Genomic DNA, 26,726 nt, shown 5'->3' with positions numbered 1-26,726 from the left:
GGAGGTGCACATTACCGAGTACAAAAATCAACAGGGATTCATCACAGAAGAGCCATCATGAAATAATTGGCAAAACTAAGGGATAATAAAAACAAACTTTTCACCTCCCTCGAGATGACTGGGTGTTTGTGTTGTCCTCATCATTTCATCATCATTCAGGAAAGTGGCGATATTGGACTGAGCAAAGGTTGGGAATTTGTACGGGCGCAGATAACCGCGTAGTTGAGCGCCCCACAAACCAATTGTCGTTATTATCATCATCATCATCATCATCATCAATAAAAACAGACAATCCATCAAACTACAGATTATCTCAGCAGAAGAATGACAAAAGATGCAAAAGATGTGAGTGATGGCAAAGGTACCTTTGGAGGGATTGTGCAATAAAAAGCTAGTGTTAGGAGGAAAAAGCTCAAGTACTCTGTGGACTGTTTTGAAGACACCATTTTATTAACGGTGTAAAACAATGGGTAGCAAATTGGAACCTATCATTTGCTTGCTCTAATGTTATGTGTGTGTTACTGGTGGGCATTGAGTGGGAGTAAGGATTTGTAATGAATTTCCAGAATACAGTCTCTTGCTCTCAAAAAAGCACCTACCCAACTTAACAATGTCAAGTGACAGACGGAAGATGGATGATCAGCAATATTGTCTGTCTCCACTCTGTTACAGACTTTGGATCTGATTGTTATGAATTATATGCTAAGCACCTCTTGTCCCTCTGTTGACCAAGTTTTGGTTATGATAATCTCTTCCTCCACTAGCATTTGAATTAGGTTCCTCCAAGTCAAACACATTTGTTATAGCACAATTTAGAGGGCTTATATGTGAAAGCAGGTAGACTATGACTCAAGATATTCAGTTACAGCAATACTGATAAAGAAAGACACTAATCAAGGTAGATGTCGAAAAGTGCATATTTTTCTCAAGTAATTACTAAGTGGTATCAACTGTGTGAAACAGTTGTGGACCTGCTAATGAAGTCTCCCATGCTCATGGCAGTAAATGTTGGGAGTTTATTTATATTGCTTTCTTTTTGCAATTCAGTGTGACAGAAAAAGTTCAGACTACTCCTGGTTGTAGAGGGTTTTTGTATCCCCAAGGTGAACTGCCCATAATGTAAGTCATGTAAAATATTTGATATTAATGAGACAGTTCTTGATGGCAGAAGCCATGGTGCTTATGGCTGAGTATATATACTCTCTATATGGGACCTGCTGCTTTGCAGCCAGAGGGAATTGGAGAGCAATACATGATTACCTCTGAATATCACGTGGTATGAAGCATAATCAAAGCCATCAAATGAAAGCAAAGGAATCAAGCATGAAGCAGGTAGATGAATACACACAGCATTTTTTTCTCCACAAACCTAACATTAATTAGAAGGCAGCAGTTCAGTAACTGTTATAAAGTGATTTTTAAATTTATAATTGCTCTTCATGTGGCAAACATGATTGAAGTTTGATGTTTGACATGTTTTGTATTTCAGGCCCATATAGTGTCGACGTGCTCAGAAAATATAAGTGCTTTGAGTGTTGTTTTGGAGAAGGAACATGGAATTCTCCCAGAGAAGAGGCTAAAAGAACTGAGAGGTAAGTTGTTGTTTTTGTTTTGTGTGTGTGTGTGTGTGTGTGTGTGTGTGTGTGTGTGTGTGTGTGTGTTTCCTTTTGAAATGTATGTGTCTCACTTTTTGTAAATGTCATTGATGAAGGTTGGTTTTTTGTAATGACAGCAGTGTTACAGCTCACTGCTCTTAATAGCTGCATTGCCTCTTAGTATACTAGTTTCATTCGAAGGTGGTGAACATTGCTGACTGGTATCTGAAAGTGTGGCAGTATCAGGTGATGCCAAATGTGTGTCGAATATACTTGAATTTATTCAACATTATCATATTAGAAAGTAATTATTAATGTGGAATGAAACACACTGAGAAAGCAAAGAGCAGGAAGACAGACAAATAACTAAAGGAACAAAGGGAATGAGTTGGATATGCTTTTTAAGTCTTGTCAATAGCTTATGGGTTGTATACTTAAACAGGGATGGTAAGGTGGCTTAGCAGAAATCTGTGTTGATATAAAACAGCATCACAGAGAGCAAACAGAAGATATAGTGGGTGTCATTGGTAATTAGTGTTGCCAGGTTTTCTGAAATAAGGGAGTTTCTGAAACTTGGGAACATGTCGTATCATGTAGGATGTAACACTGCACTTTTGATGTTTTGTATAGTATTTCAATTTTCAGTTTTTGTGGAATTTTTGTACTCATACACTTCAATGCACAGACATGGTTATGAATGTTTATAATTTGATTGGTATTCAGAAAGAAACTTACCATCTTCCACACAATTGAATAATTCTGAATGCAATTTGCAGTTCACTTTTAATGAGTTCAGCTGAACGCCTGTTTATCACATCAGTCCACGTATTATTCATAATTGAAACACACTTTCTGTGTGGTCATTAGATCCAGAGATACTTATCACAAAACAGGATTCTTTTTTTTTTTCCTTCAAATTCTGTTCGTTAATTGGTTTGCATCTAGAATCACAAAACACAGATACCCATTACTCAAAAGCATTATCAGCAAAGATTGACTTTATCATTTAACTTTCCCCCGACATTACTGAACCCACCATACAATTCATCTTCATTTACATCAAATTCAAAATAATTTCTTTGGTTATACAGACAGGAAGAAAATTAATCTGCATTTTCTGTGAAACATTTCAATAACTGACATTGAATCAGTAAAAAATGAAAAAATATTGCACTTCACCCAAAAAACAGTATATTAGAATGAGATCAGGATAAATGATTTTAAATACGTGGGACAAGACACTGAAAAAAAAAAGGTCAAAATACATCTAAACCTGGGAAATATTGGAGACCTGGCTACCCTATTTGTAATGAATACGTTATGAGTACCAGCAATTGCAGCCAAGGGCATATTCCAGGAAGCAAAGAGAGCATCACTGCAAGTTTAAATGCAGCCAAAACCTCTCAGACAAACAGAAGCTAAACAATGTCAAAGTTAGCGTAAGGAGGGCTATGCATGAAGTGTTAAGTGAATTCGAAAGTAAAATTCTATGTACTGACTTGACAGAAAATCCTAGGAAGTTCTGGTCCTACGTTAAATCAGTAAGTGGCTCGAAACAGCATATCCAGACACTCTGGGATGATGACGGCATTGAAACAGATGATGACACACGTAAAGCTGAAATACGAAACACCTTTTTCCAAAGCTGTTTCACAGAGGAAGACCGCACTGCAGTTCCTTTTCTAAATCCTTGCACAAACAAAAAAAATGGCTGACACCGAAATAAGTGTCCAAGGAATAGAAAAGCAACTGGAATCACTCAACAGAGGAAAGTCCACAGGACCTGACGGGATACCAATTCGATTCTACACAAAGTACGCGAAAGAACTTGCTGCCCTTCCCATGTACCACAAGTCTCTAGAGGAATGGAAGGTTCCAAATGATTGGAAAAGAGCACAGGTAGTCCCAGTCTTCAAGAAGGGTCGTCGAGCAGATGCGCAAAACTATAGACCTATATCTCTGACATTGACTGTTGTAGAATTTTAGAACATGTTTTTTGCTCGTGTGTCATGTCATTTCTGGAAACCCAGAATCTGCTCTGTAGGAATCAACATGGATTCCGGAAGCAGCGATCTTGTGAGACCCAACTCGCTTTATTTGTTCATGAGACCCAGAAAATATTAGATACAGGCTCCCAGGTAGATGTCATTTTCCTTGACTTCCGGAAGGCGTTAGATACAGTTCCGCACTGTTGCCTGATAAACAAAGTAAGAGCCAGACCAGCTGTGTGGCTGGATTGAAGAGTTTTTAGCAAACAGAACACAGCATGTTGTTATCAATGGAGAGACGTCTACAGACGTTAAAGTAACCTCTGGCGTGCCACAGGGGAGTGTTATGGGACCATTGCTTTTCACAATATATATAAATAAATGACCTAGTAGATAGTGTCGGAAGTTCCATGCGGCTTTTCGCGGATGATGCTGTAGTATACAGAGAAGTTGCAGCATTAGAAAATTGCAGTGAAATGCAGGAAGATCTGCAGCGGATGGGCACTTGGTGCAGGGAGTGGCAACTGATCCTTAACATAGACAAATGTAATGTATTGCGAATACATAGAAAGAAGGATCCGTTATTGTATGATTATATGGTAGCGGAAAAAACACTGATAGCAGTTTCTTCTGTAAAATATCTGGGAGTATGTGTGTGGAATGATTTGAAGTGGAATGATCGTATAAAATTAATTGTTGGTAAGGCGGGTGCCAGGTTGAGATTCATTGGGAGAGTCCTTAGAAAATGTAGTCCATCAACAAAGGAGATGGCTTACAAAACACTCGTTCGACCTATACTTGAGTATTGCTCATCAGTGAAGAGCGGTGCATTTCGTCACATGGTTATTTGGTAAGCGTGATAGCGTTACGGAGATGTTTAGCAAACTCAAGTGGCAGACTCTGCAAGAGAGGCACTCTGCATCGCGGTGTAGCTTGCTGTCCAGGTTTAGAGAGGGTGCGTTTCTGGATGAGGTATCGAATATATTGCTTCCCCCTACTTATACCTCCCGAGATCACGAATGTAAAATTAGAGAGATTCGAGCGCGTACGGAGGCTTTCCGGCAGTTGTTCTTCCCACGAACCATACGCGACTGGAACAGGAAAGGGAGGTAATGACAGTGGCACATAAAGTGCCCTCTGCCACACACCGTTGGGTGGCTTGTGGAGTATAAATGTAGATGTAGATACTGTTGTGGCTTAAGTCATGTGATAACTTCAAAACATTCGTGCTTTTGCATTCTAAGCGATTTAGGACTGAATACTGGCTTAATGAGACGCATTACTAATTGAAGGTCAGTCAAGGATGGTTTCTTAACCTTATGCGTAGAAGTGTCCTACAGCAGGCTAACAGGAAGTACCTCAGGAATTGTCTTTCAACAGCCTGAAAACAAATTGTGTTGCAGCCTTTTCTGGTTTACAAAATTCAAATTTTTTATGTTCCACAGCCATTCAAAATGTTAATGTGTTATTTGTCACATATTAAGTAACTAAATTGCCATAGGGGATGTTTCTCTGCATTTACTTTGAAGATATTAGTTGAAATGATAGTTAAATACTATCGTAATTATGACAAATGGTTATTGTTACTTTAATGTGGTTATATTGGTACAGGACATTAAAAATTGTGTCACTTGTAAGCAAATGCAATACACATCACTCTTATTCATTGTCTTATAATTTTCACGAGCTTCACTATATTGTAGGTTATCCATCGTTCCATCATTCTTGCATTATGTTATTCCTGATCGTCACTTCTCAGCGCCATTGAGAGGAAATAGTATCTGGTATAGTAGGATGAATTACTTCACTGCATTTTGAACATTAATGGAATTGACTCTAACACAAGCAATGGACATACATAACAACTCAAACTTTATTTTAATTTTCTTAGCTTTTTTACTGAATCACCAGATTTACAACAGCTCAGAGGATCTTCTGACTCCAACCTCAGTTCACAAACCCAACATCTATGCCAAGAGATGAAAAACACTGTTATGAGGAAAGCATTTGAGAGAGCTATGCAAGTTTTGGTACTGAAATTGGCCTCCTCCTACATGTACACAAATTGAAGTTCCCCCGGCACATTTCCTGTATGTAAGTTTGGGCTAATCTTGGAAAATAATTTAGGGATTTTTATTCTGTACACTGATGCATAGAATGATTCATGAGGAAGGTTCATGTATATAATCTATAAGTATTTAGTGTGAATTGGCTGCATTTTGATGAATTAAAGTCCTTCTCCACCGTGAAAACAATGCCACTGCCATCTCGTGGGAAATGGTAGAACTGCTTGGAATCATTCACGTAAGCCTAAGGCTACCGGACTAAATCACCAGGCTGTCATGCCAGTGTTGCTTGGCATATGATATTACCAGTATTACATAGCAAAGAATATTGTGAACCGGTGTTGCATGGCAGAGGGTGCCTTCTACCAGTGTTGTGTGGCAGAGCTGCTTCATACCATGTTGCATGGCCGATTGTGCATAGCAGATGGTGCATTATACCACACGAAAGTTACCTAACATTGTTCTCTGAATTTTAGTCATAACTCTTTACAATTTCCTGTAAACAAAATTACTGATACACCAGACAAGTCATACGCCCGTAGGTACTTAGTGCTATTCATGCGAAGCTGGGTAAGATTGCTAATTTAATATCTTTCAGGAACACTGTATTCACGTTCTCCTGATTTGCAGTCAAATCACCACTCTTTTGCTGTTTCAGTTGTTGATATTATTTTGGGCACACATGGAGAGATTGTTCATTAAAACACTAGAAGAGACGTTTATGCCATTTGTTGATTTCTCTCGAGAACTGTTACTCCATCTCCTTCTCTCCCCTCTCTCTCGTAGCTGTCAATCTCTTCCTCCATCCTATCTGTGTCCTCCACCTCCCCCTCCCTGTGGGTCCGCAGGTAAGAATAGGCCCGAGGTGTCGTAAGAGACAACTAAAAGGAGTGTCTCACGTTTCAGCATTTATATGATGGTCCCGTGTAGGGTTTGACCTCTGTATTTCAGAATTTTTCTGGAGAGCAAGCCAATTGGAGAAGAGCGCCTTACATGGTGCATTGTGTCCATCGTGCATTGAGATCTGTAGCCCACTTTCTCATTGTCACATTGCAGTCCGGCTCATTCTCCATCTCTTGGGTGAGGATACATAACTGAGTGCATTTTCCACCATGCACTGTGCAGTGTCGGGTTCTGCACCGATGATGTCATGGACTTCTTTGCACCTGATATCCAGCACGGTAGCCAGTCTGTTGTAGTGGGGCCGCCATGTACCCTGTTGGTTGTAGCCCCCTGACAACACAGGGATCGCTCTGCTGATGCCTATGCCATTTACTCCCCATGTATGCCAAGGAGTAGATACCTGTCACCCTGGGGCATGGGGATTCCCGGCAATGGCCATCCTGCCAGGTGACCCTTGCTGAGGCTGGGTGGTGCCCGCGGGGAGGGCCCTTGGTTGGAGTGGGTGGCATCAGGGTGGATGACATGCAATGAAGTGTGGTACATCATCTCTTGCTGGTGGCCAGTGTTCCAGGGCTCAATTCAGTGCGCAGAAGTATGACCCCAAATCGTCCCCCTCCCTGGCCGCACTATGGGAAGAATGTCAGGCTAAGGATGGCAGTGAAGCTTATTCGCCCCGGTACCTTGTCTGTTTGAGAGCTGATGGGGAATCCTTTATGGTGATGAAGCTTCAGTTTTTTGTTGAGCATTTAGAGGACAAGTTTTGGGAGGTGAAGGGCTTGTCCAAAATGTGCTCTGGGTCAGTCTTGATCAAAACAGCATCCTCTGCCCAGTCACAGGCACTACTCGCCTGCAACAAGCCGGGGGATGTTTCTGTTTCCATAATGCCCCATAAGAGCTTGAATATGGTTCAGGGTCTCATATTTTACAGGGATCTTCTTTTGCAGTCTGACAGTGAGCTGCACGGGGTCCGAGGGATAAACAGGTTGCTACCGGTGCCTTCATATTGGCTTTTGAGGGTGACACATTACCCGAAAAGATCAAGGTGATGGTCTACCGCTGTGATGTCAAGCCATATATCCCTCCCCTAATGCGGTGTTTTAAGTGCTGGAAGTTTGGCCCTATGTCTTCCGGGTGTACTTCCAGCATCACATGTTGAGATTGTGGACGTCCTTCACATCCCAATACTCCATGTGCCCCACCTCCTATCTGTGTTAACTGTGGAGAGCATCATTCCCCTTGCTCGCCAGACTGCAGGATCTTACAGAAAGAAAGAAAAATCATGGAGTACAAGACCCTGGACTGACTGACCTACACTGAGGCTAAGAGGAAATTTGAATGACTCCATCCTGTGCGAATGACTTCCTCTTATGCCACCGCTACGACAACAGCGATAGCCCCATCATTTCAGCGAATTCCAGTCAGCTCTCAGAGCTGTAAGACTACACCTGCCACCTTGACCATGGAGGGAATTACCCTCCCTGTTGCTCCTGCACCAACTACTTCGGGAGCAACGCCACCCTCCTCCCACCCCCCAACCATTGGTCTTTAACCGAGGCAGACTGGGAAACTTTCACCCCTGTAGTCACCATTGACTCTTCCCCCAATGGTAACATCGATGTGTTGGCTGAGCGGGTGACCACAACAATCATTACTGTGTAAAACATGATCCCTCACTCTATCGGGTGCTCCCGGCAAAAGTCGGTCCCTTGGTGGTCGCCGGAAGTCGCTGTGGCAATTGAGCATAGGCGGGTTCTACAGCAGCCTAAGTGACACGCTTCCCTGGAGCACCTCATAGCCTTTAAACGGCTCCGTGCCTGTGTTCGCCAGCTTATCAAAAGATGGAAGCAGGAGTGTTGGAAGAGGTACATGTCGACCATTGGGCGCCATATGTCACTACGTCACTTTCCCAGGTCTGGGCAGAGGTCAAACTAGTTTTTGGGTACCAGACCCCAACAGGTGTTCCTGGTGTTCACATAAACGGCTGAGCACTTTGCTTGAGCCTCTGCGTCGGAGAGCTACCCCCCCCCCCCCAGCCTTTCACACCCTCAAACACAGTGAACCCTGTAACGTCCTGTTTACAGAGTGGGAGCTCCTCAGTACCCTTGCACATTGCCCCGACACATCTCCTGGGCCAGATCAGATCCACGGTCAGATGATTAAACATCTCTCATCTGACTACAAGCAACATGTCCTCCTCATCTTCAATTGGATCTGGTGCAATGGCATCTTTCCATCGCAGTGGCGGGAGAGCACCATCATTCTGGTGCTTAAACCCGTTAAAAACCCACTTGATGTGGATGGCTATTGGCCTATGAGCCTCACCAATATTGTAGCAAGCTGCTGGAAGGTATGGTGTGTCGGCAGTTGTGTTGGGTCCTGGAGTCACGTGGCCTACTGGCTCCACATCAGGGCAGCTTTCGCCAGGGTCTCTCTACCACTGATAATCTCGTGTCCCTTGAGTCTGCCATCCGAACAGCCTTTTCCAGACACCGACACCTGGTTGCCAACTATTTTGATTTACGAAAAGTGTATAACACCACCTGGTGACACCATATCCTTGCGACATTATATGAGTGGGGTCTCCCATAGGCGACCCAGGTCAGTTGCGATCGCTTCTGTCTGAACTGGAGTCCTTGCCTTTACCACCTCTCCTCGAGGTCGATTCACGTACACCTCCACAGTGTAGCCCTGGGCCGAAGCTTCGCCTGGACCTTTCACATGGCCCTAAAGACTCCGTTAACCCTGCGGCTCTTCTCTGTCACTTCCACTCGATTCTCGACATGTTCCAGGGCTCTGAAGTGGTTTACACTGATGGCTCAATGGCTGATGGTCGCGTTGGTTTTGCCTACATTCACGGCGGCCGTGTTGAACAGCATTCCTTACCCAGTGGCTGCAGTGTATTCACTGCAGAGCTGGTGGCCATGTCTCGTGCACCTCAGTATATCCGTTCATGCCCTGGGGATTCCTTTCTTTTATGTACTGATCCTTAAGCAACCTACAAGCTATCGACAAGTGCTACCCTCGTCATCCTTTGGTAGCGTCCATCCAGGAGTCCATCTATGCCCTGGAACAGTCCAGTCATTCAGTGGTGTTTGTCTGGACCCCTGGTCATGTCAGAATCCCAGCAAATGAACTTGCTGACGGGCTGGCTAAACAGGCTACATGGAAACCGCTTCTGGAGATCAGCCTCCCCACAACTGATCTGCGTTTGTTATTACGGCGCAACGAGGATTGGCAAAATCTCAGTACGCACAACAAACTGCGAGCCATTAAGGACACAACGAATGTGTGGAAGTCCTCAATGAGGGCCTCTCACAGGGACTCCATGGTTCTCTGCCGGCGCCGCATTGGCCATGTCTGGGCAATGCACGGCTATCTCCTGCACCGTGAAGACCCGCCTCAGTGTCGGTGCAGCACCTGGTTGACAATGGCCCATATTCTTCTGCGCTGTTATTATTTGGCTGCCCAGCAACTTCATCTTCGGTTGCCGGACTTGTTAATATTGATTTTAGCAGACAACCCCTCTTCAGCTGATTTGGTTTTATGTTTTATCCGCGAGGGTGGGTTTTATCATTCAATATGAGTTTTGGCGCATGTCCTTTGTCCCTCTGTGTCCTCCACCTTAGTGTTTTTAGGGTGGAGAATCTAATGTGTTTCAAAGTGGCTGGCTTCTCCTTTTTATTTTTGTGGTTGGTCAGCCACTGTAATCTGCTTTCTTGTTTTACTCACTCCTAACTGTTTCTTTTGTCTGTCTGTCATTTTCTTGTCCCCTTTGGTTCCTTCTAGTGTTTGGTGCCTTTCCTTCTTTGTTGTGGTTTTTCCTTTCTTTCCGTTCTGTGTTATACATATTGTATGTTTGATTTTCACATTTGAGGCTTTGTTTTCGATGACCATGCAGTTTGGTCCCTTCCTCCCGTTTTAAACCAATCAACCTACCAACCTCTGTGTTCATCTTTCCCTTCCCCCTTTCACCTTTTAATCTCCTCCTCACCCACCCTTTTCTTTCCTTCACCTCCATCCCAGTAGGTGGTTGGTGGTTCTTACCCCTACAGTATTTCTTTCCAGATAGTAAGTAATATGTGTGCTGAGTTAGGTTGAAATTGACCCAGGAGTTTAGGAGGAGCATCTTACCCATGGCTTTACCCATGTACACACGTCACACACATTTCACATACATTAAACCTATTCCTCACATATCTGTACACACATTTCACCTGTATTTCTAGCAAATCTGACCCTGCAGTTGCGTTTTCATGCAACTCAGTGTTTATGATGTCTTGTCTCCTGAACTGTGTGTTGAACAGTGTTATAATTTTGCAAGCACTTTCAGCACCATATGCAGAAACTGTCTGTGAAATTTGTTACTAACAGAGTTAGTATGACAGAAAAAATATGGCAGTTTTACTCCGTGAACAGCGAAAATGTAGTAAGCAAAAAACTTCTTTCTTTTCAGTGTTTTGGGCAGGGCGTCAGCAAGAAAAAGTTTCGTAAATGTTGAAATTGTATGTAAAGTTTACTGCAAGTGACTAAGTGCTCTCATTCTCAAATGGTGGGTGAATAAAATGTCGGTATCCATGTCTCATGGGCTACACTACTTCTTCACCTGCTTCCCCCCCCCCCCCCCACTTTTCACTTCCCCTCCCCCTTTCACTCCTGTCCCCACCTCCCAATATGTAGGTGGTGGTGGTGGTGGGGGGGTTCAAATTGATCCAGTAGCTCAGGAAGAGATGTGGGACATACACTGATAAGCCTGAACATTGACTACCAACCTGCTATCAATGTAAACACATCCTGGCGACAGCAGCATCACGTGGCAAGGAATGACTGCTACTCAGACACACACATGCTGCATTTAGTGTAGGTGAGTGTGCTGTCCATGTGCACGATGCTTTCCTTCAAAAGGGAAAAAGAGTAATAAACAAAATCTGAATAGTGTACTACATTAAATTTTATTGCCGAGATGTCTACTAGTGCTGAATTATTTTCCTAATTTTAACTCCAATAATACTTCATAGGTAGAATGGTAGAACAAAAATTAACAATTGCCTTGGCTTGGGTTCTCACACTAAGTAAGGTGGAGCAGTGGTTAAGCCGTGGACTTGCATTAAGAAGAGCAGCACTTCAAATGTGCTTTTGGCAATAACTAAATTGCTTAAATCAAATATTGGGATGAGCTTGTATTCAATTAATGACCTCGTCATTGACGATGTGTAGGGAACTTCTTTTGGGTATCTTTGGGCTTTAATAAGACATTACTTGAATTATTGCTACAGCACTGCTGAGACAATAACATACCTGTTGCCATGTGGTGTGGCCAATTAGACAGTATGCTTGTATTCCTCCTAGCTGGTCTATGAGGTCTTTCCAAAAAATTCCTGGAACATTCGTAATTTCATGCCAGTGGTGTGTTGGAGCAAAATGTGGTTGGCATCCCTGCACACACCTGTGTCTGATGTGTAACTGCTGGAAGTTTCATTTTTGTATATCAGTGAGTTATTGTTCAGTGCCGTATTGAGAGAAATCTTGTGTCGACAGTTTGCGAATTTAGAGATGGCAGAGTTAGAGGAGCTATGCATCTGCATTAAATCTTGTGTGAAACTCAAGAAAATATTTACAGACACACACCAAGTGATGCAGGAAGCCTACAGTGGTGAGTGCTTGAGCCATACTCGGTGTCACGAATTGTTCACATGGTTTAATAGTGGCCAGATGGAAGTTAAAGATGACCCTCGTTCAGGACACCCTTTGATGTCTACTGAGAATGATCAGTAATGGCAACGAAATTGTCTGTGCCAATTGAAGACTGACTTTCTGAGAGACTGCAGAAGAAAGTAGCATTTCAGTCAACTCATGTTATAAAATCCTGACACAGAATCATGTTGCCACCAAGTTCATCCCACGGCTCATTAGTCAAGACCAGAAAGACCTTCACCTTGCAATCTGTGTAGAGGTTTTGGATTGCACAAAAGAGAACGAGATGTTCCTTAAGAATGAGATGTTTCTTAAGAGAATCATAACTGGCGATGAGACATGGTTATGATGATGAGACAATGGTTCAGTCTTCACAGTGGGTCCGGAAGAGTTCTCCGAGACCAAGAAAAGCTCATCAGGTCAGGTCAAATGTCAGAGTCATGCTGATAGTTTTCTTTGACTTCATAGGGTTAGTTCATCATGAATTTGTACCACAGGGACAGACTGTTAATCATTGGTACTACCAGGACATGTTATGACGCTTGCGAGAAAATGTGAGAGCGGCCTAAATTGTGGTAAGGCAATTCATGGCTCTTGCATCACAATAATGCATCCACACATTTGTCCCTGTTGTTGCATGATTATTCCACAAAAAACGAAATCACTGTGCTGCCGATTCCCACGCATTCTCCAGACATGGCCCCTGCAGACTCATTTCCAAAGTTGAAAATCCCATTGAAAGGATGAAGATTTGCAAGGCTAGATGAGCTAAAAGAAAATTTGCAGACAGCACTTGACGTGATCCACAAGAGGCATATGAATAGTGCTTCTGGAAATGGCATTGGAAGCAGTGAATCAATTGTGGAGGAAAATATTTTGAGAGAGGCCACACACAATAAGTAAAATGTAAGTGTAGAAAAATTTTGTGGAGAAAGTTCCATAATTTTTCGGACAGACCTCGTGTACAGTAGTTTCTCTGTGTCGTCACCAGACATTGGTTGTATTGCAGTGTGGCTCTATCCCTAGTCTGGAACTACTGAATTGCATTGAATTTTTGTTGGAAATATTGGATATTTTAATGCTTTTCCATACTGCCATGAAGGAGGTCTCTGGAAGCAAGTACCTTACAGGAAGCCTTGTTATTCCCGTAGTGGAACGTGCATTAACGAATCTCAGTTCTAAACGTAGTGCAGCCAAAGTCCTGCCTCAGTAGCTTCTAAGCAGCCTTAAAGATATACGTGCAAAAGTATTACAGAAATCTTCATTATGCAGTTCTACACTAACAGATCTACATTTTAAAAAAAAATGTATGTGAACCCTCCCTCATTTTCTGCAAAGTGATTACAAATTTAACCCAAGTGGTAAATAACTACGTGGACAAATTATTCTGAATTATGGACAACTGCAGACAAAAGTCCACATTTTTATAAAAAGGCTAAAAACACCACTCTGGCTCCGGCAGTTTCTTGTATTAAAACCGCAACTGGTTTCACACAATTCAGACGTATCCTCAGGTTATCTAAACAAATTTACAAGGGAAGTATTTTACAATTTTTTTTCTTTTTACATTGGCTTATTATGTATGGTGTAGAGTAGTCCTATACATTAGTACATAGCTTTTAACTTGGTTTAAATAACGTACCAATTGTACAAACTCAGGATCAGCACTAAGTGCACTTTTATATAACAGGACATTATATCATGGACATAGAGAGTATACAAATCATATATTTGGAGAATAAGAGTAACAACCTTACTATTTTAGAAGAGAGAGTGATTTTTCCAGCCTTACAAAAATCTCCAGAGCTCACCTCAACCACCCAGACAGAACTGAGACATAGTCATATTTGAAGAAAATTTGACTATCTAACCAGATAGCCCATTGTTCTCATTTTTTGAAAATGTGTTTTGCTGTATGTAAAAACTTCCGTTGTTTACAAAATTCTCCATTGGTTTTCAAATTATATGGAGTAATATCCGTTACAAATATTAGTAGTTCACATCATACGGGGTTGCCTTTCTATCCATGCACCATCCTTCTTTCATATCACTCGTTGATTTAAATTATAATTTATTTTTATATACAGCACCTCCCTCTCTTTCACTCTTCATTATTTGGTGCACTATCCCCACTTTCTTTGCCCCATCTCGGTGGGTTTTCTGATACCATTGTCAGTGCAGTTTTCCTTGACATGAAAGACAGAGCGAGACTCCAGGAAAGTATAAAATAATATTGTGGACACAGTTTATGTAAGTGCACAATGTGCAGGACAACCCTACTCGATGTAACAGTATTTATCAAGCCAAAGTAAAAAGAAATAAATTTGAAAATGCTTCATTTTTAATCTCTGTTTGGATCATCTTAGGATATGAATAAATTGGCATGCAACTGGTCATGGCTTTAATTAAAAAAAAAAAAAAAAAAAAAAAACAACACTTTCTAAAGTGCCATCATTTCAAAGGGAGGTGATCAGAACAAGAGTGATCTGGTGGAGCCTGAAAGTTTGTTTCGGAGTGAAACAGAGTATTACTTTCAGCAGCCTTCACTCCCCGGAAACAGTGATCCTTTTGTTTTTTGGGAACAGTATGGAAGGTGTATGCCAGGCTTCTCATTTGTAGCTCAAAAATATTTATCATTGGTAGGGAGTTCTGTGAGTTCTGAAAGATTAGTATCATCTTTGAATGTTAGTGTTTCTGATGAAGGTATTCATTCACATACTTCGGAAGTTAATTTGGATGAACACTTGTTCTGACAATGAATGCATGGACAATGACACAAACTGCAGACAAATTTATGATCAATGAAACTTTGCAACAAAAAATTTCATAAGTTTGCAAATATTTCTGTAAACAGTTGCCAAGTGTGCTGTCTGGAGGTTTGCATGAAAATCTAAAAGCGTATCTGAGAGCCAACATGTTATCAGGTGTGAGCTGTAGATCATTCTCTCCCCCAGAGGACAAGAAGAATCAACAAAGTACTTATTGATGACATGGTCAAGTGCCTTCATTAGGCCCATATTCCAAGAATATTGAGAGATGCAGAAAAAATAGTGACAGTATAAACTATTTAGCATTGAAAGAAAAGTCATGTATCCTGGAAGCAAAGAAATCTTTCAAAACGTTCTTTGATTTCTGATGTGCAAACAAAGTATAACTAGACTATAAGAAATATTTCTTATGTGAACATGAAGATTTATTATAATAAGAGGAGTGCAGTGATTGCAGAACCTGGATGTTAAGCAACCAGCAAGGACTAAACTGTACATTAATAGACAAATATCATTGCTTGATCAGAGAAATAAAATATGTTGGCACTTTGACCCAAGAAGATGGTGCACATAATAGTGTGTGAGGATTACTGTAAAGATGCAGAAAGAAAGTCATTGTCTTATTTTTGTCATACGTATTCCCACAGTATACTTTTGTATTTTTCTCTTCATGTGGTATGATTTCCATATCTCTCCCCCCCCCCCCCCCTACTACCAAAGGCATCACATGAAAAGGATTATCTTCAACGCCATGTGAGTTAGGCATTCTTTTTGCTGCCTACATACTTCCTACAGGGAAATGCCATGCCATGCGTGGAAGTGATTTGTAGTGTGGTCATAGATGAAACAGTGTTTTTCGGCCAACTTTTTCAAATTTATATGCATACTGTCATGACAGAACTTTTAGCATTAGAATGGGAAAATCAATTTTTTGTAAGATGTGAAAAGATATTTGTAAAAGCAACTCATACCAAGTACTGTAAATGCATGGAGTTCAGTGTTGCCTGAAATAAAAGAGAAGTTAAGAACAGTTACAATGAATAAATTCTAATGCCACCGTACATGAAAATCAGCAGACAGATATAATACTAGGAGGAATCACATTCTGTATAGATTAAATTTTACAGTTTCTTCCATTGATTCTGGGTGGTTATTATCCAATACCACGAACATCAGAATGTGTCTGGAGAGAGGGGCGGGGGTGGGGGGAGGAGTTTCGTATATGTTAATGACGCAAGTAGTTCAAACGCGTGAAAAAAATTGAGTCAGTCAGTTGTCAGTAATAGTAAAGATTATAAGAAAACTGTTATTTACGGGCGAAATAAGAATATATTCACATGCATGGTAATCAGTTGAAATGTGACATTTTCGAATATGTTTCGTTGGCTCGTATAAGCGACTCTCGCTCTTGCACAACCTATGTACTATGTTGAAATGAGGAGACAGCGGAACTACACGCCACTGGAAACTGTGCCAGCGCTCACAGCGCCCCTACCGTTAGCAGCAGGAGGCTTGACAGAGGCGCGCCAACAAGCTTGGAAACTGTTTCGTTCGCAAAGCTGCGCGACGTTGATCACGTGATAATTTACGTAATGTAAACACGCTCACTGGCATAACCCACCTGTCAGTCCGGTTTGTGCTTCGGTCGAGTTAGGAGAGCGACCCGTTGCGTCGTACCGTGTGTCATGTGCGTTGACAGTTGCGCAGGGGGAGGCAGAAACTGCACGTAGAAGCAGCTGTTTCTCGTCATGGATGCAGCAACATGTACTTGGGAAGATGGTAAGTGTCCGCAGCGTTGCTATAAAATCTTTCAAATTCATGCAGTCTCTGGCAAAAATTAAGAAAATGCCTTAGTCGCAGGAAAGGATGAATGACAACAAATACTCTTGAACTTTGCAGTATGTCTCAAAAAGTGGCGTATGTTTATGATCACAGACAGGTTGGTGGTTGTGTGTAGTTAAATAATAATCATTGTTTCATAGGTTGATGACTGTATAGCTAAAATGATTGTGTCGTTACATTTTCTTTATCTCCTTAGTCACGACGCACCAGTTAAATATTGATTGGTGCTTATGCGCGCAAGTATCACCATTACGAAACTTCATTATTTAACAAGCAGTCTGCTGTACACGAGAACGGTTTGGAACAAATGGGCAATAGGCAATTTACCCTTGTCGCAAAAATCCGTCGGAATATAGAGCCCCGTGATTTTAGTGGAATGTTCGTTCACACAAATTACCACAACTACAATTATTTCTCTGAGAGTCCATACCTGAGTCATTTGTTAACACCCAACCGTTCCGCGGCTTGGTTTCACTGCGTCTGCGCTGTTTTCACGGTTACATGAAGCAGAGTGCCTGTAGATGTCACTAGGTGCGCGCCCAAAGATATTACGAAATTTCACGTCCGCAATTCTAGGGAATGCTTCTTAACCACTTGATGCCGAGTGTCGCGAATTCGCATCATACCAGTGCTGTGCTAATAACTGGAAGGTTAACTGCTTTGGAATGTCAGTGCCGGTAAATGCTGATTCTTCGTGAAGCTGCCAACGCTTCTGACAAGAGCCACAGTCTCCTGGTTAGGTTTCGAGTGTTTCGGATACCTCTAAACCACCACAGTTTTTGATTTTGATCTTTCACATTGAAATTTATTCAAGCATTAAGGGGTTAAGCAGGAATAACAGTTTTTTGGAACAGTCTTAGCTTTGTACAGGGAGAAGTCAGTTGTCCCAGATAGTAAATACTTTCGGACATTCTGCAGGGATTTAAATGTGTATAAAAATGCTACCGAAGGTGGCGTGCTCGCTCAGTGCCTGTCATCTTGTGATCGAAAGCGAACCACTTGTGCCAGTTACCAGACATTGTTTGCAATTAAGAGCGCGGCTGCGTCGAGGCCTGGCGTGGGCAGCAAGTCAAGGAAACGCCACGGTTACGTGCTCGCCGACCTCGGAAGGCACGATCCCACGTGTGCTCTCACGTCGACTGCCTGTTGCATCACGAAAACACGCTCTCGCACAGAGTTTCTCACGTTCTGCGCGAATCTAATCCCAGAAGTGCCCTCCTTTTTTCCAAACATGCGGTGGGAATGTCGTTTACAGCGCTCTCTTCTGCTGCTGTTCCTACAGTTTCACTTGTCAGGGGCTTAGTGCAGAAATATCTATACTGAACGTGATTTCAGCGGAACCGTTTGATCACGACTCGGTTTGAATTCAATGGCTGCAGATTTGTCGAACTGTCACTGTGATGGGTTATGCTGTTTTATATAAAACTTATAAAGAGTGCCGAATTGGCGTCCACCTGTCTCATTCGCAGCCTTCAAAACAACGTAAACAATTAACTTCAACAAATGCTTAACACTACGTTTCAGCAACTTTTTGCGCCGTGGACACCGACTGTGGACCCGGGCCGTCTGACAGGCAATTCATTGGAAGATTTCCGCACTGCTGCCCACGTCTCCAACTTCACAATCATCTTCCCATCCGTTGGATAGTTATGGACGCCTTATGTAGAAGGAATAGTTACGTGCAGTGTTTGTTTTCCATTCAGTAGTGCTATAAAGGAGTATGCGGAAGCTTTGAGTGCATCCGTGATTCCCGATAAGGGTAGCGAGCGCCACAGGGCAGTGACGTCTTTCTTCCTTCCTGCATGAGCATAGACTCTTCCGGTGAACCCTCCTCTTAGTGAACTTTAGAACTTGACACAAGCATAGGCGTAGCTACCTTCCACTTGCTAGCCCTGTGTCTTGCTACAATGAAGTCTGATACACATTATTTCTTTAAAAATCTGTACGTCGTTCAGTGGTGAAATGAATATCAAGACTTCTCTAATCAGCTTCCTAATCATTCTTCACCGATGACTCGTGCATCGGCACGTTCATCTTTCATGTCGTGCGCTTGAAACCAGTCGTTTGGTAAAGATTGTTCTGTCTGGTACCTGTTGGTAGTTCAATACGAAACTATTTGTGTTTATAAGTTTGTGCCGCTGTTTTACTATTGCAGCGCCTTAGTAAAGTACTAAAACTGAGATTTGACTGAAAGCAGGAAAGAGAGGAATTAAATTAGTGAATTGTTTTTGTGCGTGGGGATACACATTAATGCGTAAACTCTCTCTCTCTTTCTCTCTCTCTCTCGAACGGAGCTACGGAAAGAAATTAGCCGTGGCCTTCTGGAGGAAACACTAGCGCACTCTGCTGAAGTCACTGAGTAGACCGTACGGTGTTGCAAGTAGACTGTTTACTGTTGTCACACCTTAATAATGTGTAAAAATTGTCCAATACGAATACATTTCAAACCTAAATTAACGTTCTCTAGCAGTAGAGTGAGTTAGGACAGACACGCAAAGTAGTTTTTACAAGCATAAGCCAGTAATATTTTTGTGAAATGCAGACTGCATGTATAACACTCTCGAAGCTTTCGTGCCGTTTGATTAGCTAGTTACATTAAGCTTCTGTGACAGTCACTGACCGTTGTTTCCGTAATGCTGTTTTGAAAACTGTGTTCACCTAAGCGGGTGGGGTGTTACCATACGGCATTTCCTGCCCATCGTCGGGCGGAAGCGGAACGAACTGTTGCACTCTTGACTCTCTCTTTCAGGGCAGCAAATGACACAATGCTGCCGCTGACTTGTTCAACAACGGTTTTTACTTCTACTCTAGATCTTCTAGTTATTTAGGATCATTTTAATTCGTTGTTTAACCAAGTAATGTGTGTCTGGCAGTGTAATTATGTTTACTATTCACAGCGGCCTGACAGCTTTGAGTAGTCATTGTTTTTTACATGAGGAAATGGCTTCGGTATTTAACATTCGATGTGTTTTCATTTAGCAAAGAAATTAACTGATATCTCTAATGACTCGTATGCCGACTGGCCATTGGAAACTAATTGAAAACATAAAATCACTAATAGTTTTGATATTGCGTTCTGAATAAATTTCTACGTTATTAGTAAGGCGGAAGTTTTACTTCCTGTTTTGGAGAGTATATGCATTGTGATTCGTCACTATGGGCAGTAAGGAGGAAGAAAACTGGCAACAAACCAGTTCCATTTCTACCTGCATAGTAAATTACATGTATTTGTTGTGAACCTATTGAAGATTTTTCTCTAATTGTTGACCATCTTAACGTCTTCCTCCATTTAGTCGCAATTTTCTAATGGTGTGACATCTGTGTATAAAACTGCGTCGTCTGCGAACAGTGTCAGAGTTAAAAACATATGTATGTAGCCTTATCACCCTTTCTTGTGATATACTGGACTTTACTTAATTTTCTGACATGTCTCCCAGCTAGGAAGGGAGTACTACATTTTATCTGGGAAGTCTTCAGTTCAGTTACGTAACTGTTCGATGTTTCGCAAACCCGTTTTCTAAGTGACTATCCGCAACTGAATCTTCGAGTCTTTATCGAAGCAGAAGAAAAACACAGCGTCAGTCTGGGCTCGGCAGTATACCATCTTGTAGACCCAGTGAACGAACAGAGTATCACATGGAAACGATGTTCGTCTGCGCATACGAGCTCCCCAAAAGTCACCATACGCCAGCAAACAAATATGTAACATAATGCAACAAACTGACGTCAGTGTGCATCTGTCCGACGAGCCTTCTTAAATAATGGAGCAGCAACTCGTGCCTTTTTCCAACCACATGGTTCGCTTCAGCGTTCCATTACCCCATGGTAGACTTGGCGGAAGGAGAGGGGGACGGGGGCGGCGGCGGCGGCGGCGGCGGCACAGCTTTCTGCATATTCGTTAGAGAATCTCGGGTGTGATGACCTTACCTCTATACACTATAGGAGATGCTTGCCATTTGATAGTAGAAAGCATGTTGTACTCTTCACTGAAGAAATTACGGAATATTGAACTGAGCATTTCGGCCTTCACTTCATCTTCAGTTTCCGTGTCCTCATGATAAAGGAACATCTGGCCAGAAGACTTCTAATCCATCGATTTTATTTACCAAGGCAGAAAGCTTTTCAGGATTTTTTGATAATATTGTGCTGTCGAATTCATTGTACACTTTTCGCGTTAATGTCCTTACGATGGTTTTGATTTTGTTCAGATTTTGATCGTCAGGTAGTACTCCGCTGCTTCGGAATATGCTATGTATATGTGTCTCTGCAGTGGTAGTAACTTTCTGATGTTTCAGTGAATCGTGGTACATCCTTCCTATCTGCTATCTTCCACGGCGCAAACTTGTATAGTGCGTGGACTCCAATACTTTTGAATTTGTGCCATAGCTCTTCTACGTTCTCCTCGCTAGCCCTGAATTTTCTGTTTTCAAGAGACTGGCGTTGGAATAGTATTTATTAGAACCACGCCTACGCAGTTTATGCAGGTAATAAGTGTTCGTCGTTCAGCTGGAGAAAGTAGATTTAAATATATAAATTTTTGATGTAAAATTTCTTTTCCAAAATCAGTGCTACTGACTTCAGATTTTTTAAACGAAACTTGAAACGTCCGTTGATATTTCTTCTGTTACCTATTCGCTTTGGTTTTATTTCGGGTTTGTCCCTTTCACCTTGGAAATAAGACCGTACAGTTACTTCATTACAAAGTGAGTCGATCTTCGCAATTTAGTAGTACAAATGAATAATACATATATTACAACGTTTTATTAGAAGGGGGAAGATTCAAGGACATGAAAAGGGATTGTTTGGTGTCTAACTGTATCGTTGTAATTTAGTTTACAAAGCCGCAAGCAGCAAATGGAGATCAGAACAGTTACCAGGGAGCGCGTGCCAAGCTGCACTTAAGGAGCTACCTTATCAAGAGCACAGTGTTTACCGTTCAGTGTTTCGTCATGCACTGCTTCGGGGACTTCAGATGGCGTAAAAAATTTCGACGTTGAACGATGACATCGTCATTTGCATATTTCTCTAATGTGCATAACTGAAGGTACAAGCATCTCTGCGATAATTATTGTTGGAGTGACGTTGGAACACTTTGCTGACCTGAATATCGACCAAACAGGCCGTTGCTAACGCAACACGGAAGGGCTCCGAGAATCTCTCCGCACGCTATATTTGAAGAGTTCAGAGCCGTTGCCTGAAAGGGTATACCACGGAGAGAAGCGTACTACAATATCCCCCCCCCCCTCCTCCCTCCCAGTTTTATGCTGATTTGTGGATTTTAAGCGTAAAAGTCTGGACGCTTTGCTACCGAACACATGATATCGTAATTGTTGTTACAAAAATTCTGTTAAGTCTACTGACGAAAGCAAAGTTTAGCAATTTCTGCTGCCTGTAACCATCTAAAGAATGTATACGAAACGGCCCTTCGCTGTTAGTGTTACTGAGAAAGTCGCACGTATCATTACGCGTTTGTCATCTGCTGCAGTACTTGCTAGACTTTTATAGTAGGGCAAAATCATGGCGGAAGAAAAAGTTCTTTCTTGGTCTGTGCGTTTTTCTGCACAGCTACGTCAAATGCGAAGTGCAGGTTCTCCGTGAATAACAAGCACAGGAAAAATTCTCACTATTTACACGTAAGATTTTACACTGCTTAGTGTCTAGTCGCATTACTTTGTAAAAGAAATTTACAGTTATGTAGAACTCTTTGCTAATAATGTTAGAGGGATTTGTAGGTTGTGATTTAGTATAGGAACGGGAGTAAATCTAACCGCAGTGAAATTTCTGTTTGAGATAGGACGACGTATGAAATTCATTCTTCACACCCAAAGGCCAAGCTGCGTTTGGCACTTTCTGCCCGCTAGAACGACTTGCTGGATGTAGTAGATAGGAACTCATCGGCCCGGACAGCCGGCAGCCGCACGCGTTAGCACACCGCTTCCGGGATTCGGGGAGGCGCACGGGCCGCCCCGGATTGAATCCGTTCGGTGGATTAACGACGAGATCTGGTGTGCTGGCCGGCCTGAATTTGGTTTTTAGGCGATTGCATACATCCGCTTAGGTGAAAACCAAGGTGATACCTACGTCCCGCCTCAGTTATGTGATTTGCACATTTCGAAAACGTTCTCACACTTCCACGTCGATAATACTAGACGCAAGCGTATGGGGTGGTGACGGGAAGGGTATCCGGCCACCCTCTACCACTAACATTGCCAAATCCAATTAACATGTCGACCTGGTGTGTGCACGGGACAAGGCCAGGAAAAAAGAATGTAATACATTGGAATTCAAAGGCACATGTCAGCTTGGTCGTTTGATGCCACTTAGTCACAGTTGGTATCATTCCTTTGTATTTGGACTTGCGTAGTAGCTTTCGTAAGTGGAATGCTTTTATCGGAAGCCCATTTCACGAATGACTGCCTCATCCTTGGAACGTGCTCTCCCAATTGCTTGCTCTGAATAAGACATAAACAGAAACCCAATTACTGGTTCAGAGGGGACACAGTGGGGTATTCAGGGGGAGGGGGCGGTCTCCGGTTGTCTCATATGCCAAAGTATGCGTAGTGAGCAATAAATGGATTGTCAGTTACATCCAAGCCGTAACCACAACCCAGTTGCCGGAGAATGCTTTACTCATTGGAATACGAGAAATACAGCAACTCATTGCGAAACTCATACATTTTGTTCACGTGTGGTGGAAGCAACCATTATTTTAGAGATGACTTTGTTCGTGAAACTGCTGCTCATGGCTTCGTAATATTTAGAGGGCGATTCCGCTGCCCCTATCGCTATCGTTTTGTGCAACCCGCAATGTTACAGCTGGTCTTCATAAACCACAAGCGAGATGCTCATATTCTCTCTCTTGTTACGTGAAACTAATAGTCCAACAGAGAGAAACGAAAAAGACCTTTTTGTAGTAAATTTTGTACTGGGGTACGTTTTTGCTAGAGGTCGTAGTTAGTCACTCAAGGAAAACGTACAAAAGCGACCTCCAGACACACACCATTCTCACACTCTGGCCCCGCCGGTCAGGATTTCTGTCATGTTGTTCATGACACTCACTCCCTCCTACCAATGTAAAAATATTTGCGACTGCACGCATTATTTCCCACACTCGACCTTTTTTTTTTTTGTCTTCATTGACTAGGCTTAAGACGCCACCGGCTTAGTTAAGCACTTAGTGTCAAATTGACGTTTGTGTAAATTTTACCTCACAATTTGTAATTTTAACAGCACAAAATTAACAATTACGTCGTATTGGTCAAGCCTTCTCACTAAGAAGCTACCAATTGCTAGATTTCCGGAAAGCATTAGACACTCTTCGTCATTGCAGGCTATTAAAGAAGGTACGAGCATATGGAAGAGATATGAGTGTGGCTCAAAGACATCCCAGTATGTTGTGCTAGACAGCGAGTGTTCATCAGAGATAAGGGCATCGTCAGGAATGCCCTAGGGAATTGTGATAGGACCGCTGTTATTCCCTATATACAGAAAACGATCTGGTGGGCAGCAAGCTGCGATTGTTTGCTGATGATTCAGTGGTGTACGGTAAGGTGTCGAAGTGGAGTGACTCTAGGAGAACACAAGATGGCAAAATTTCTAGCTGGTGTGTTGGATGGCAGTTCGTCCTAAATGTAGAAAGGTAATGAGGATGAGTAGGGAAAACAAACCCGTCATCGGATATTACGAGGGCAGTTCAATAAGTAATGCAACACATTTTTTTTCTGAAACAGGGGTTGTTTTATTCAGCTTTGAAATACACCAGGTTATTCCCCAATCTTTTAGCTACACAACACTATTTTTCAACGTAATCTCCATTCAATGCTACGGCCTTACGCCACCTTGAAATGAGGGCCTGTATGCCTGCACGGTACCATTCCACTGGTCGATGTCGGAGCCAACGTCGTACTGCATCAATAACTTCATCATCCGCGTAGTACCTCCCACGGATTGCGTCCTTCATTGGGCCAAACATATGGAAATCCGACGGTGCGAGATCGGGGCTGTAGGGTGCATGAGGAAGAACAATCCACTGAAGTTTTGTCTGCTCCTCTCGGGTGCGAAGACTTCTGTGAGGTCTTGCGTTGTCATGAAGAAGGAGAAGTTCGTTCTGATTTTTGTGCCTACGAACACGCTGAAGTCGTTTCTTCAATTTCTGAAGAGTAGCACAATATACTTCAGAGTTGATCGTTTGACCATGGGGAAGGACATCGAACAGAATAACCCCTTCAGCGTCCCAGAAGACTGTAACCATGACTTTACCGGCTGAGGGTATGGCTTTAAACTTTTTCTTGGTAGGGGAGTGGGTGTGGCGCCACTCCATTGATTGCCATTTTGTTTCAGGTTCGAAGTGATGAACCCATGTTTCATCGCCTGTAACAATCTTTGACAAGAAATTGTCACCCTCAGCCACATGACGAGCAAGCAATTCCGCACAGATGGTTCTCCTTTGCTCTTTATGGTGTTCGGTTAGACAACGAGGGACCCAGCGGGAACAAACCTTTGAATATCCCAACTGGTGAACAATTGTGACAGCACTACCAACAGAGATGTCAAGTTGAGCACTGAGTTGTTTGATGGTGATCCGTCGATCATCTCGAACGAGTGTGTTCGCACGCTCCGCCATTGCAGGAGTCACAGCTGTGCACGGCCGGCCCGCACGCGGGAGATAAGACAGTCTTGCTTGACCTTGCGGCGATGATGACACACGCTTTGCCCAACGACTCACCGTGCTTTTGTCCACTGCCAGATCACCGTAGACATTCAGCAAGCGCCTATGAATATCTGAGATGCCCTGGTTTTCCGCCAAAAGAAACTCGATCACTGCCCGTTGTTTGCAACGCACATCCGTTACAGACGCCATTTTAACAGCTCCGTACAGCGCTGCTACCTGTCGGAAGTCAATGAAACTATACGAGACGAAGCGGGAATGTTTGAAAATATTCCACAAGAAATTTCAGGTTTTTTCAACCAAAATTGGCCGAGAAAAAAAATGTGTTGCATTACTTATTGAACTGCCCTCGTATATTAGTAGCGTCCTTTTGACACAGTTACGTCGTATAAGTATCAGGACTAACGTTGCAAAGCGATATGAAATGGAAAGAGCATGTGAGGATTGTTGTAGGAAAGGCGCTTGGTCGACTTCGCTCTATTGGAAGAGTTCAGGGAACGTGTGGTTCATTTGTAAGGAGACCGCATTTTGCGACTTATTCTTGAGTACTGTGTTCGGGATCCATACCAGGTCGATTTAAAGAATATCGAACAAATTCAGAGGCGGGCCACTAGATTTGTTACTGGTAGGTTCGGGCAACACGTAAGAGATTCTTCGTGAACTTAAGTGGGAATACCTGCAGGGAAGGCGACGTTCTTTTCGAGAAACACTATTGAGAAAATTTAGAGAAGCAGTATTTGAAGCTGACTGTAGAACGATTCTGTTGCCTCCAACGTACATTGCGCGTAACGACCACGAAGATAAGAGACGAGAAATTAAGGCTCATATAGAGACATTTAGACATCCCGTTTTTCCCTCGTTCTATTTGCGAGTGAAACAGGAAAGGAAATGGCTGATAGTGGTACGTGGTACCCTCCGCCACGCGCCGTAAGGTGAAGTGTGGAGTATCGATGTAGATATGCTTGTAAGTAATGCCGGCCGCGGTGGTCTAGCGGTTCTAGGCGCTCAGTCCGGAACCGCGCGACTGCTACGGTTGCAGGTTCGAATCCTGCCTCGGGCATGGATGTGTGTGATGTCCTTAGGTTAGTTAGGTTTAAGTAGTTCTAGGGGACTAATGACCAAAGATGTTAAGTCCCATAGTGCTCAGAGCCATTTACTTGTAAGTGATAAGTTTGTGTCGAATTGCTAACGTAATTAGTTTCAGC

General features: G+C 42.6%; 1 protein-coding gene and 1 long non-coding RNA gene across 2 annotated transcripts in view; one reads left to right on the top strand and one right to left on the bottom strand.

Annotated features, from left to right (window-relative positions):
* The window catches only part of LOC126248472 (uncharacterized), a 31,462-nt gene extending 14,097 nt beyond the window's left edge, over positions 1 to 17,365 (bottom strand). The window contains exons 1-2 of the long non-coding RNA XR_007545491.1: positions 17,284 to 17,365; positions 2,331 to 2,536 (exon numbers count right to left, since the gene is read on the bottom strand). This is a non-coding gene — a long non-coding RNA (uncharacterized LOC126248472). The remainder of the gene's footprint in view (positions 1 to 2,330; positions 2,537 to 17,283) is intronic.
* LOC126248471 (klarsicht protein) overlaps positions 1 to 26,726 on the top strand; it is an 892,903-nt gene that overhangs the window by 722,428 nt on the left and 143,749 nt on the right. Inside the window, exon 18 of the mRNA XM_049949484.1 lies at positions 1,490 to 1,592. Within this exon, the coding sequence (XP_049805441.1) occupies positions 1,490 to 1,592 (103 nt within the window). The remainder of the gene's footprint in view (positions 1 to 1,489; positions 1,593 to 26,726) is intronic.

Source organism: Schistocerca nitens, chromosome 3 (genome assembly GCF_023898315.1).
Source record: "Schistocerca nitens isolate TAMUIC-IGC-003100 chromosome 3, iqSchNite1.1, whole genome shotgun sequence".
NCBI classification, from domain to species: Eukaryota; Metazoa; Arthropoda; class Insecta; order Orthoptera; family Acrididae; genus Schistocerca; species Schistocerca nitens.
This window is presented reverse-complemented; position numbering and strand designations above follow the sequence as displayed.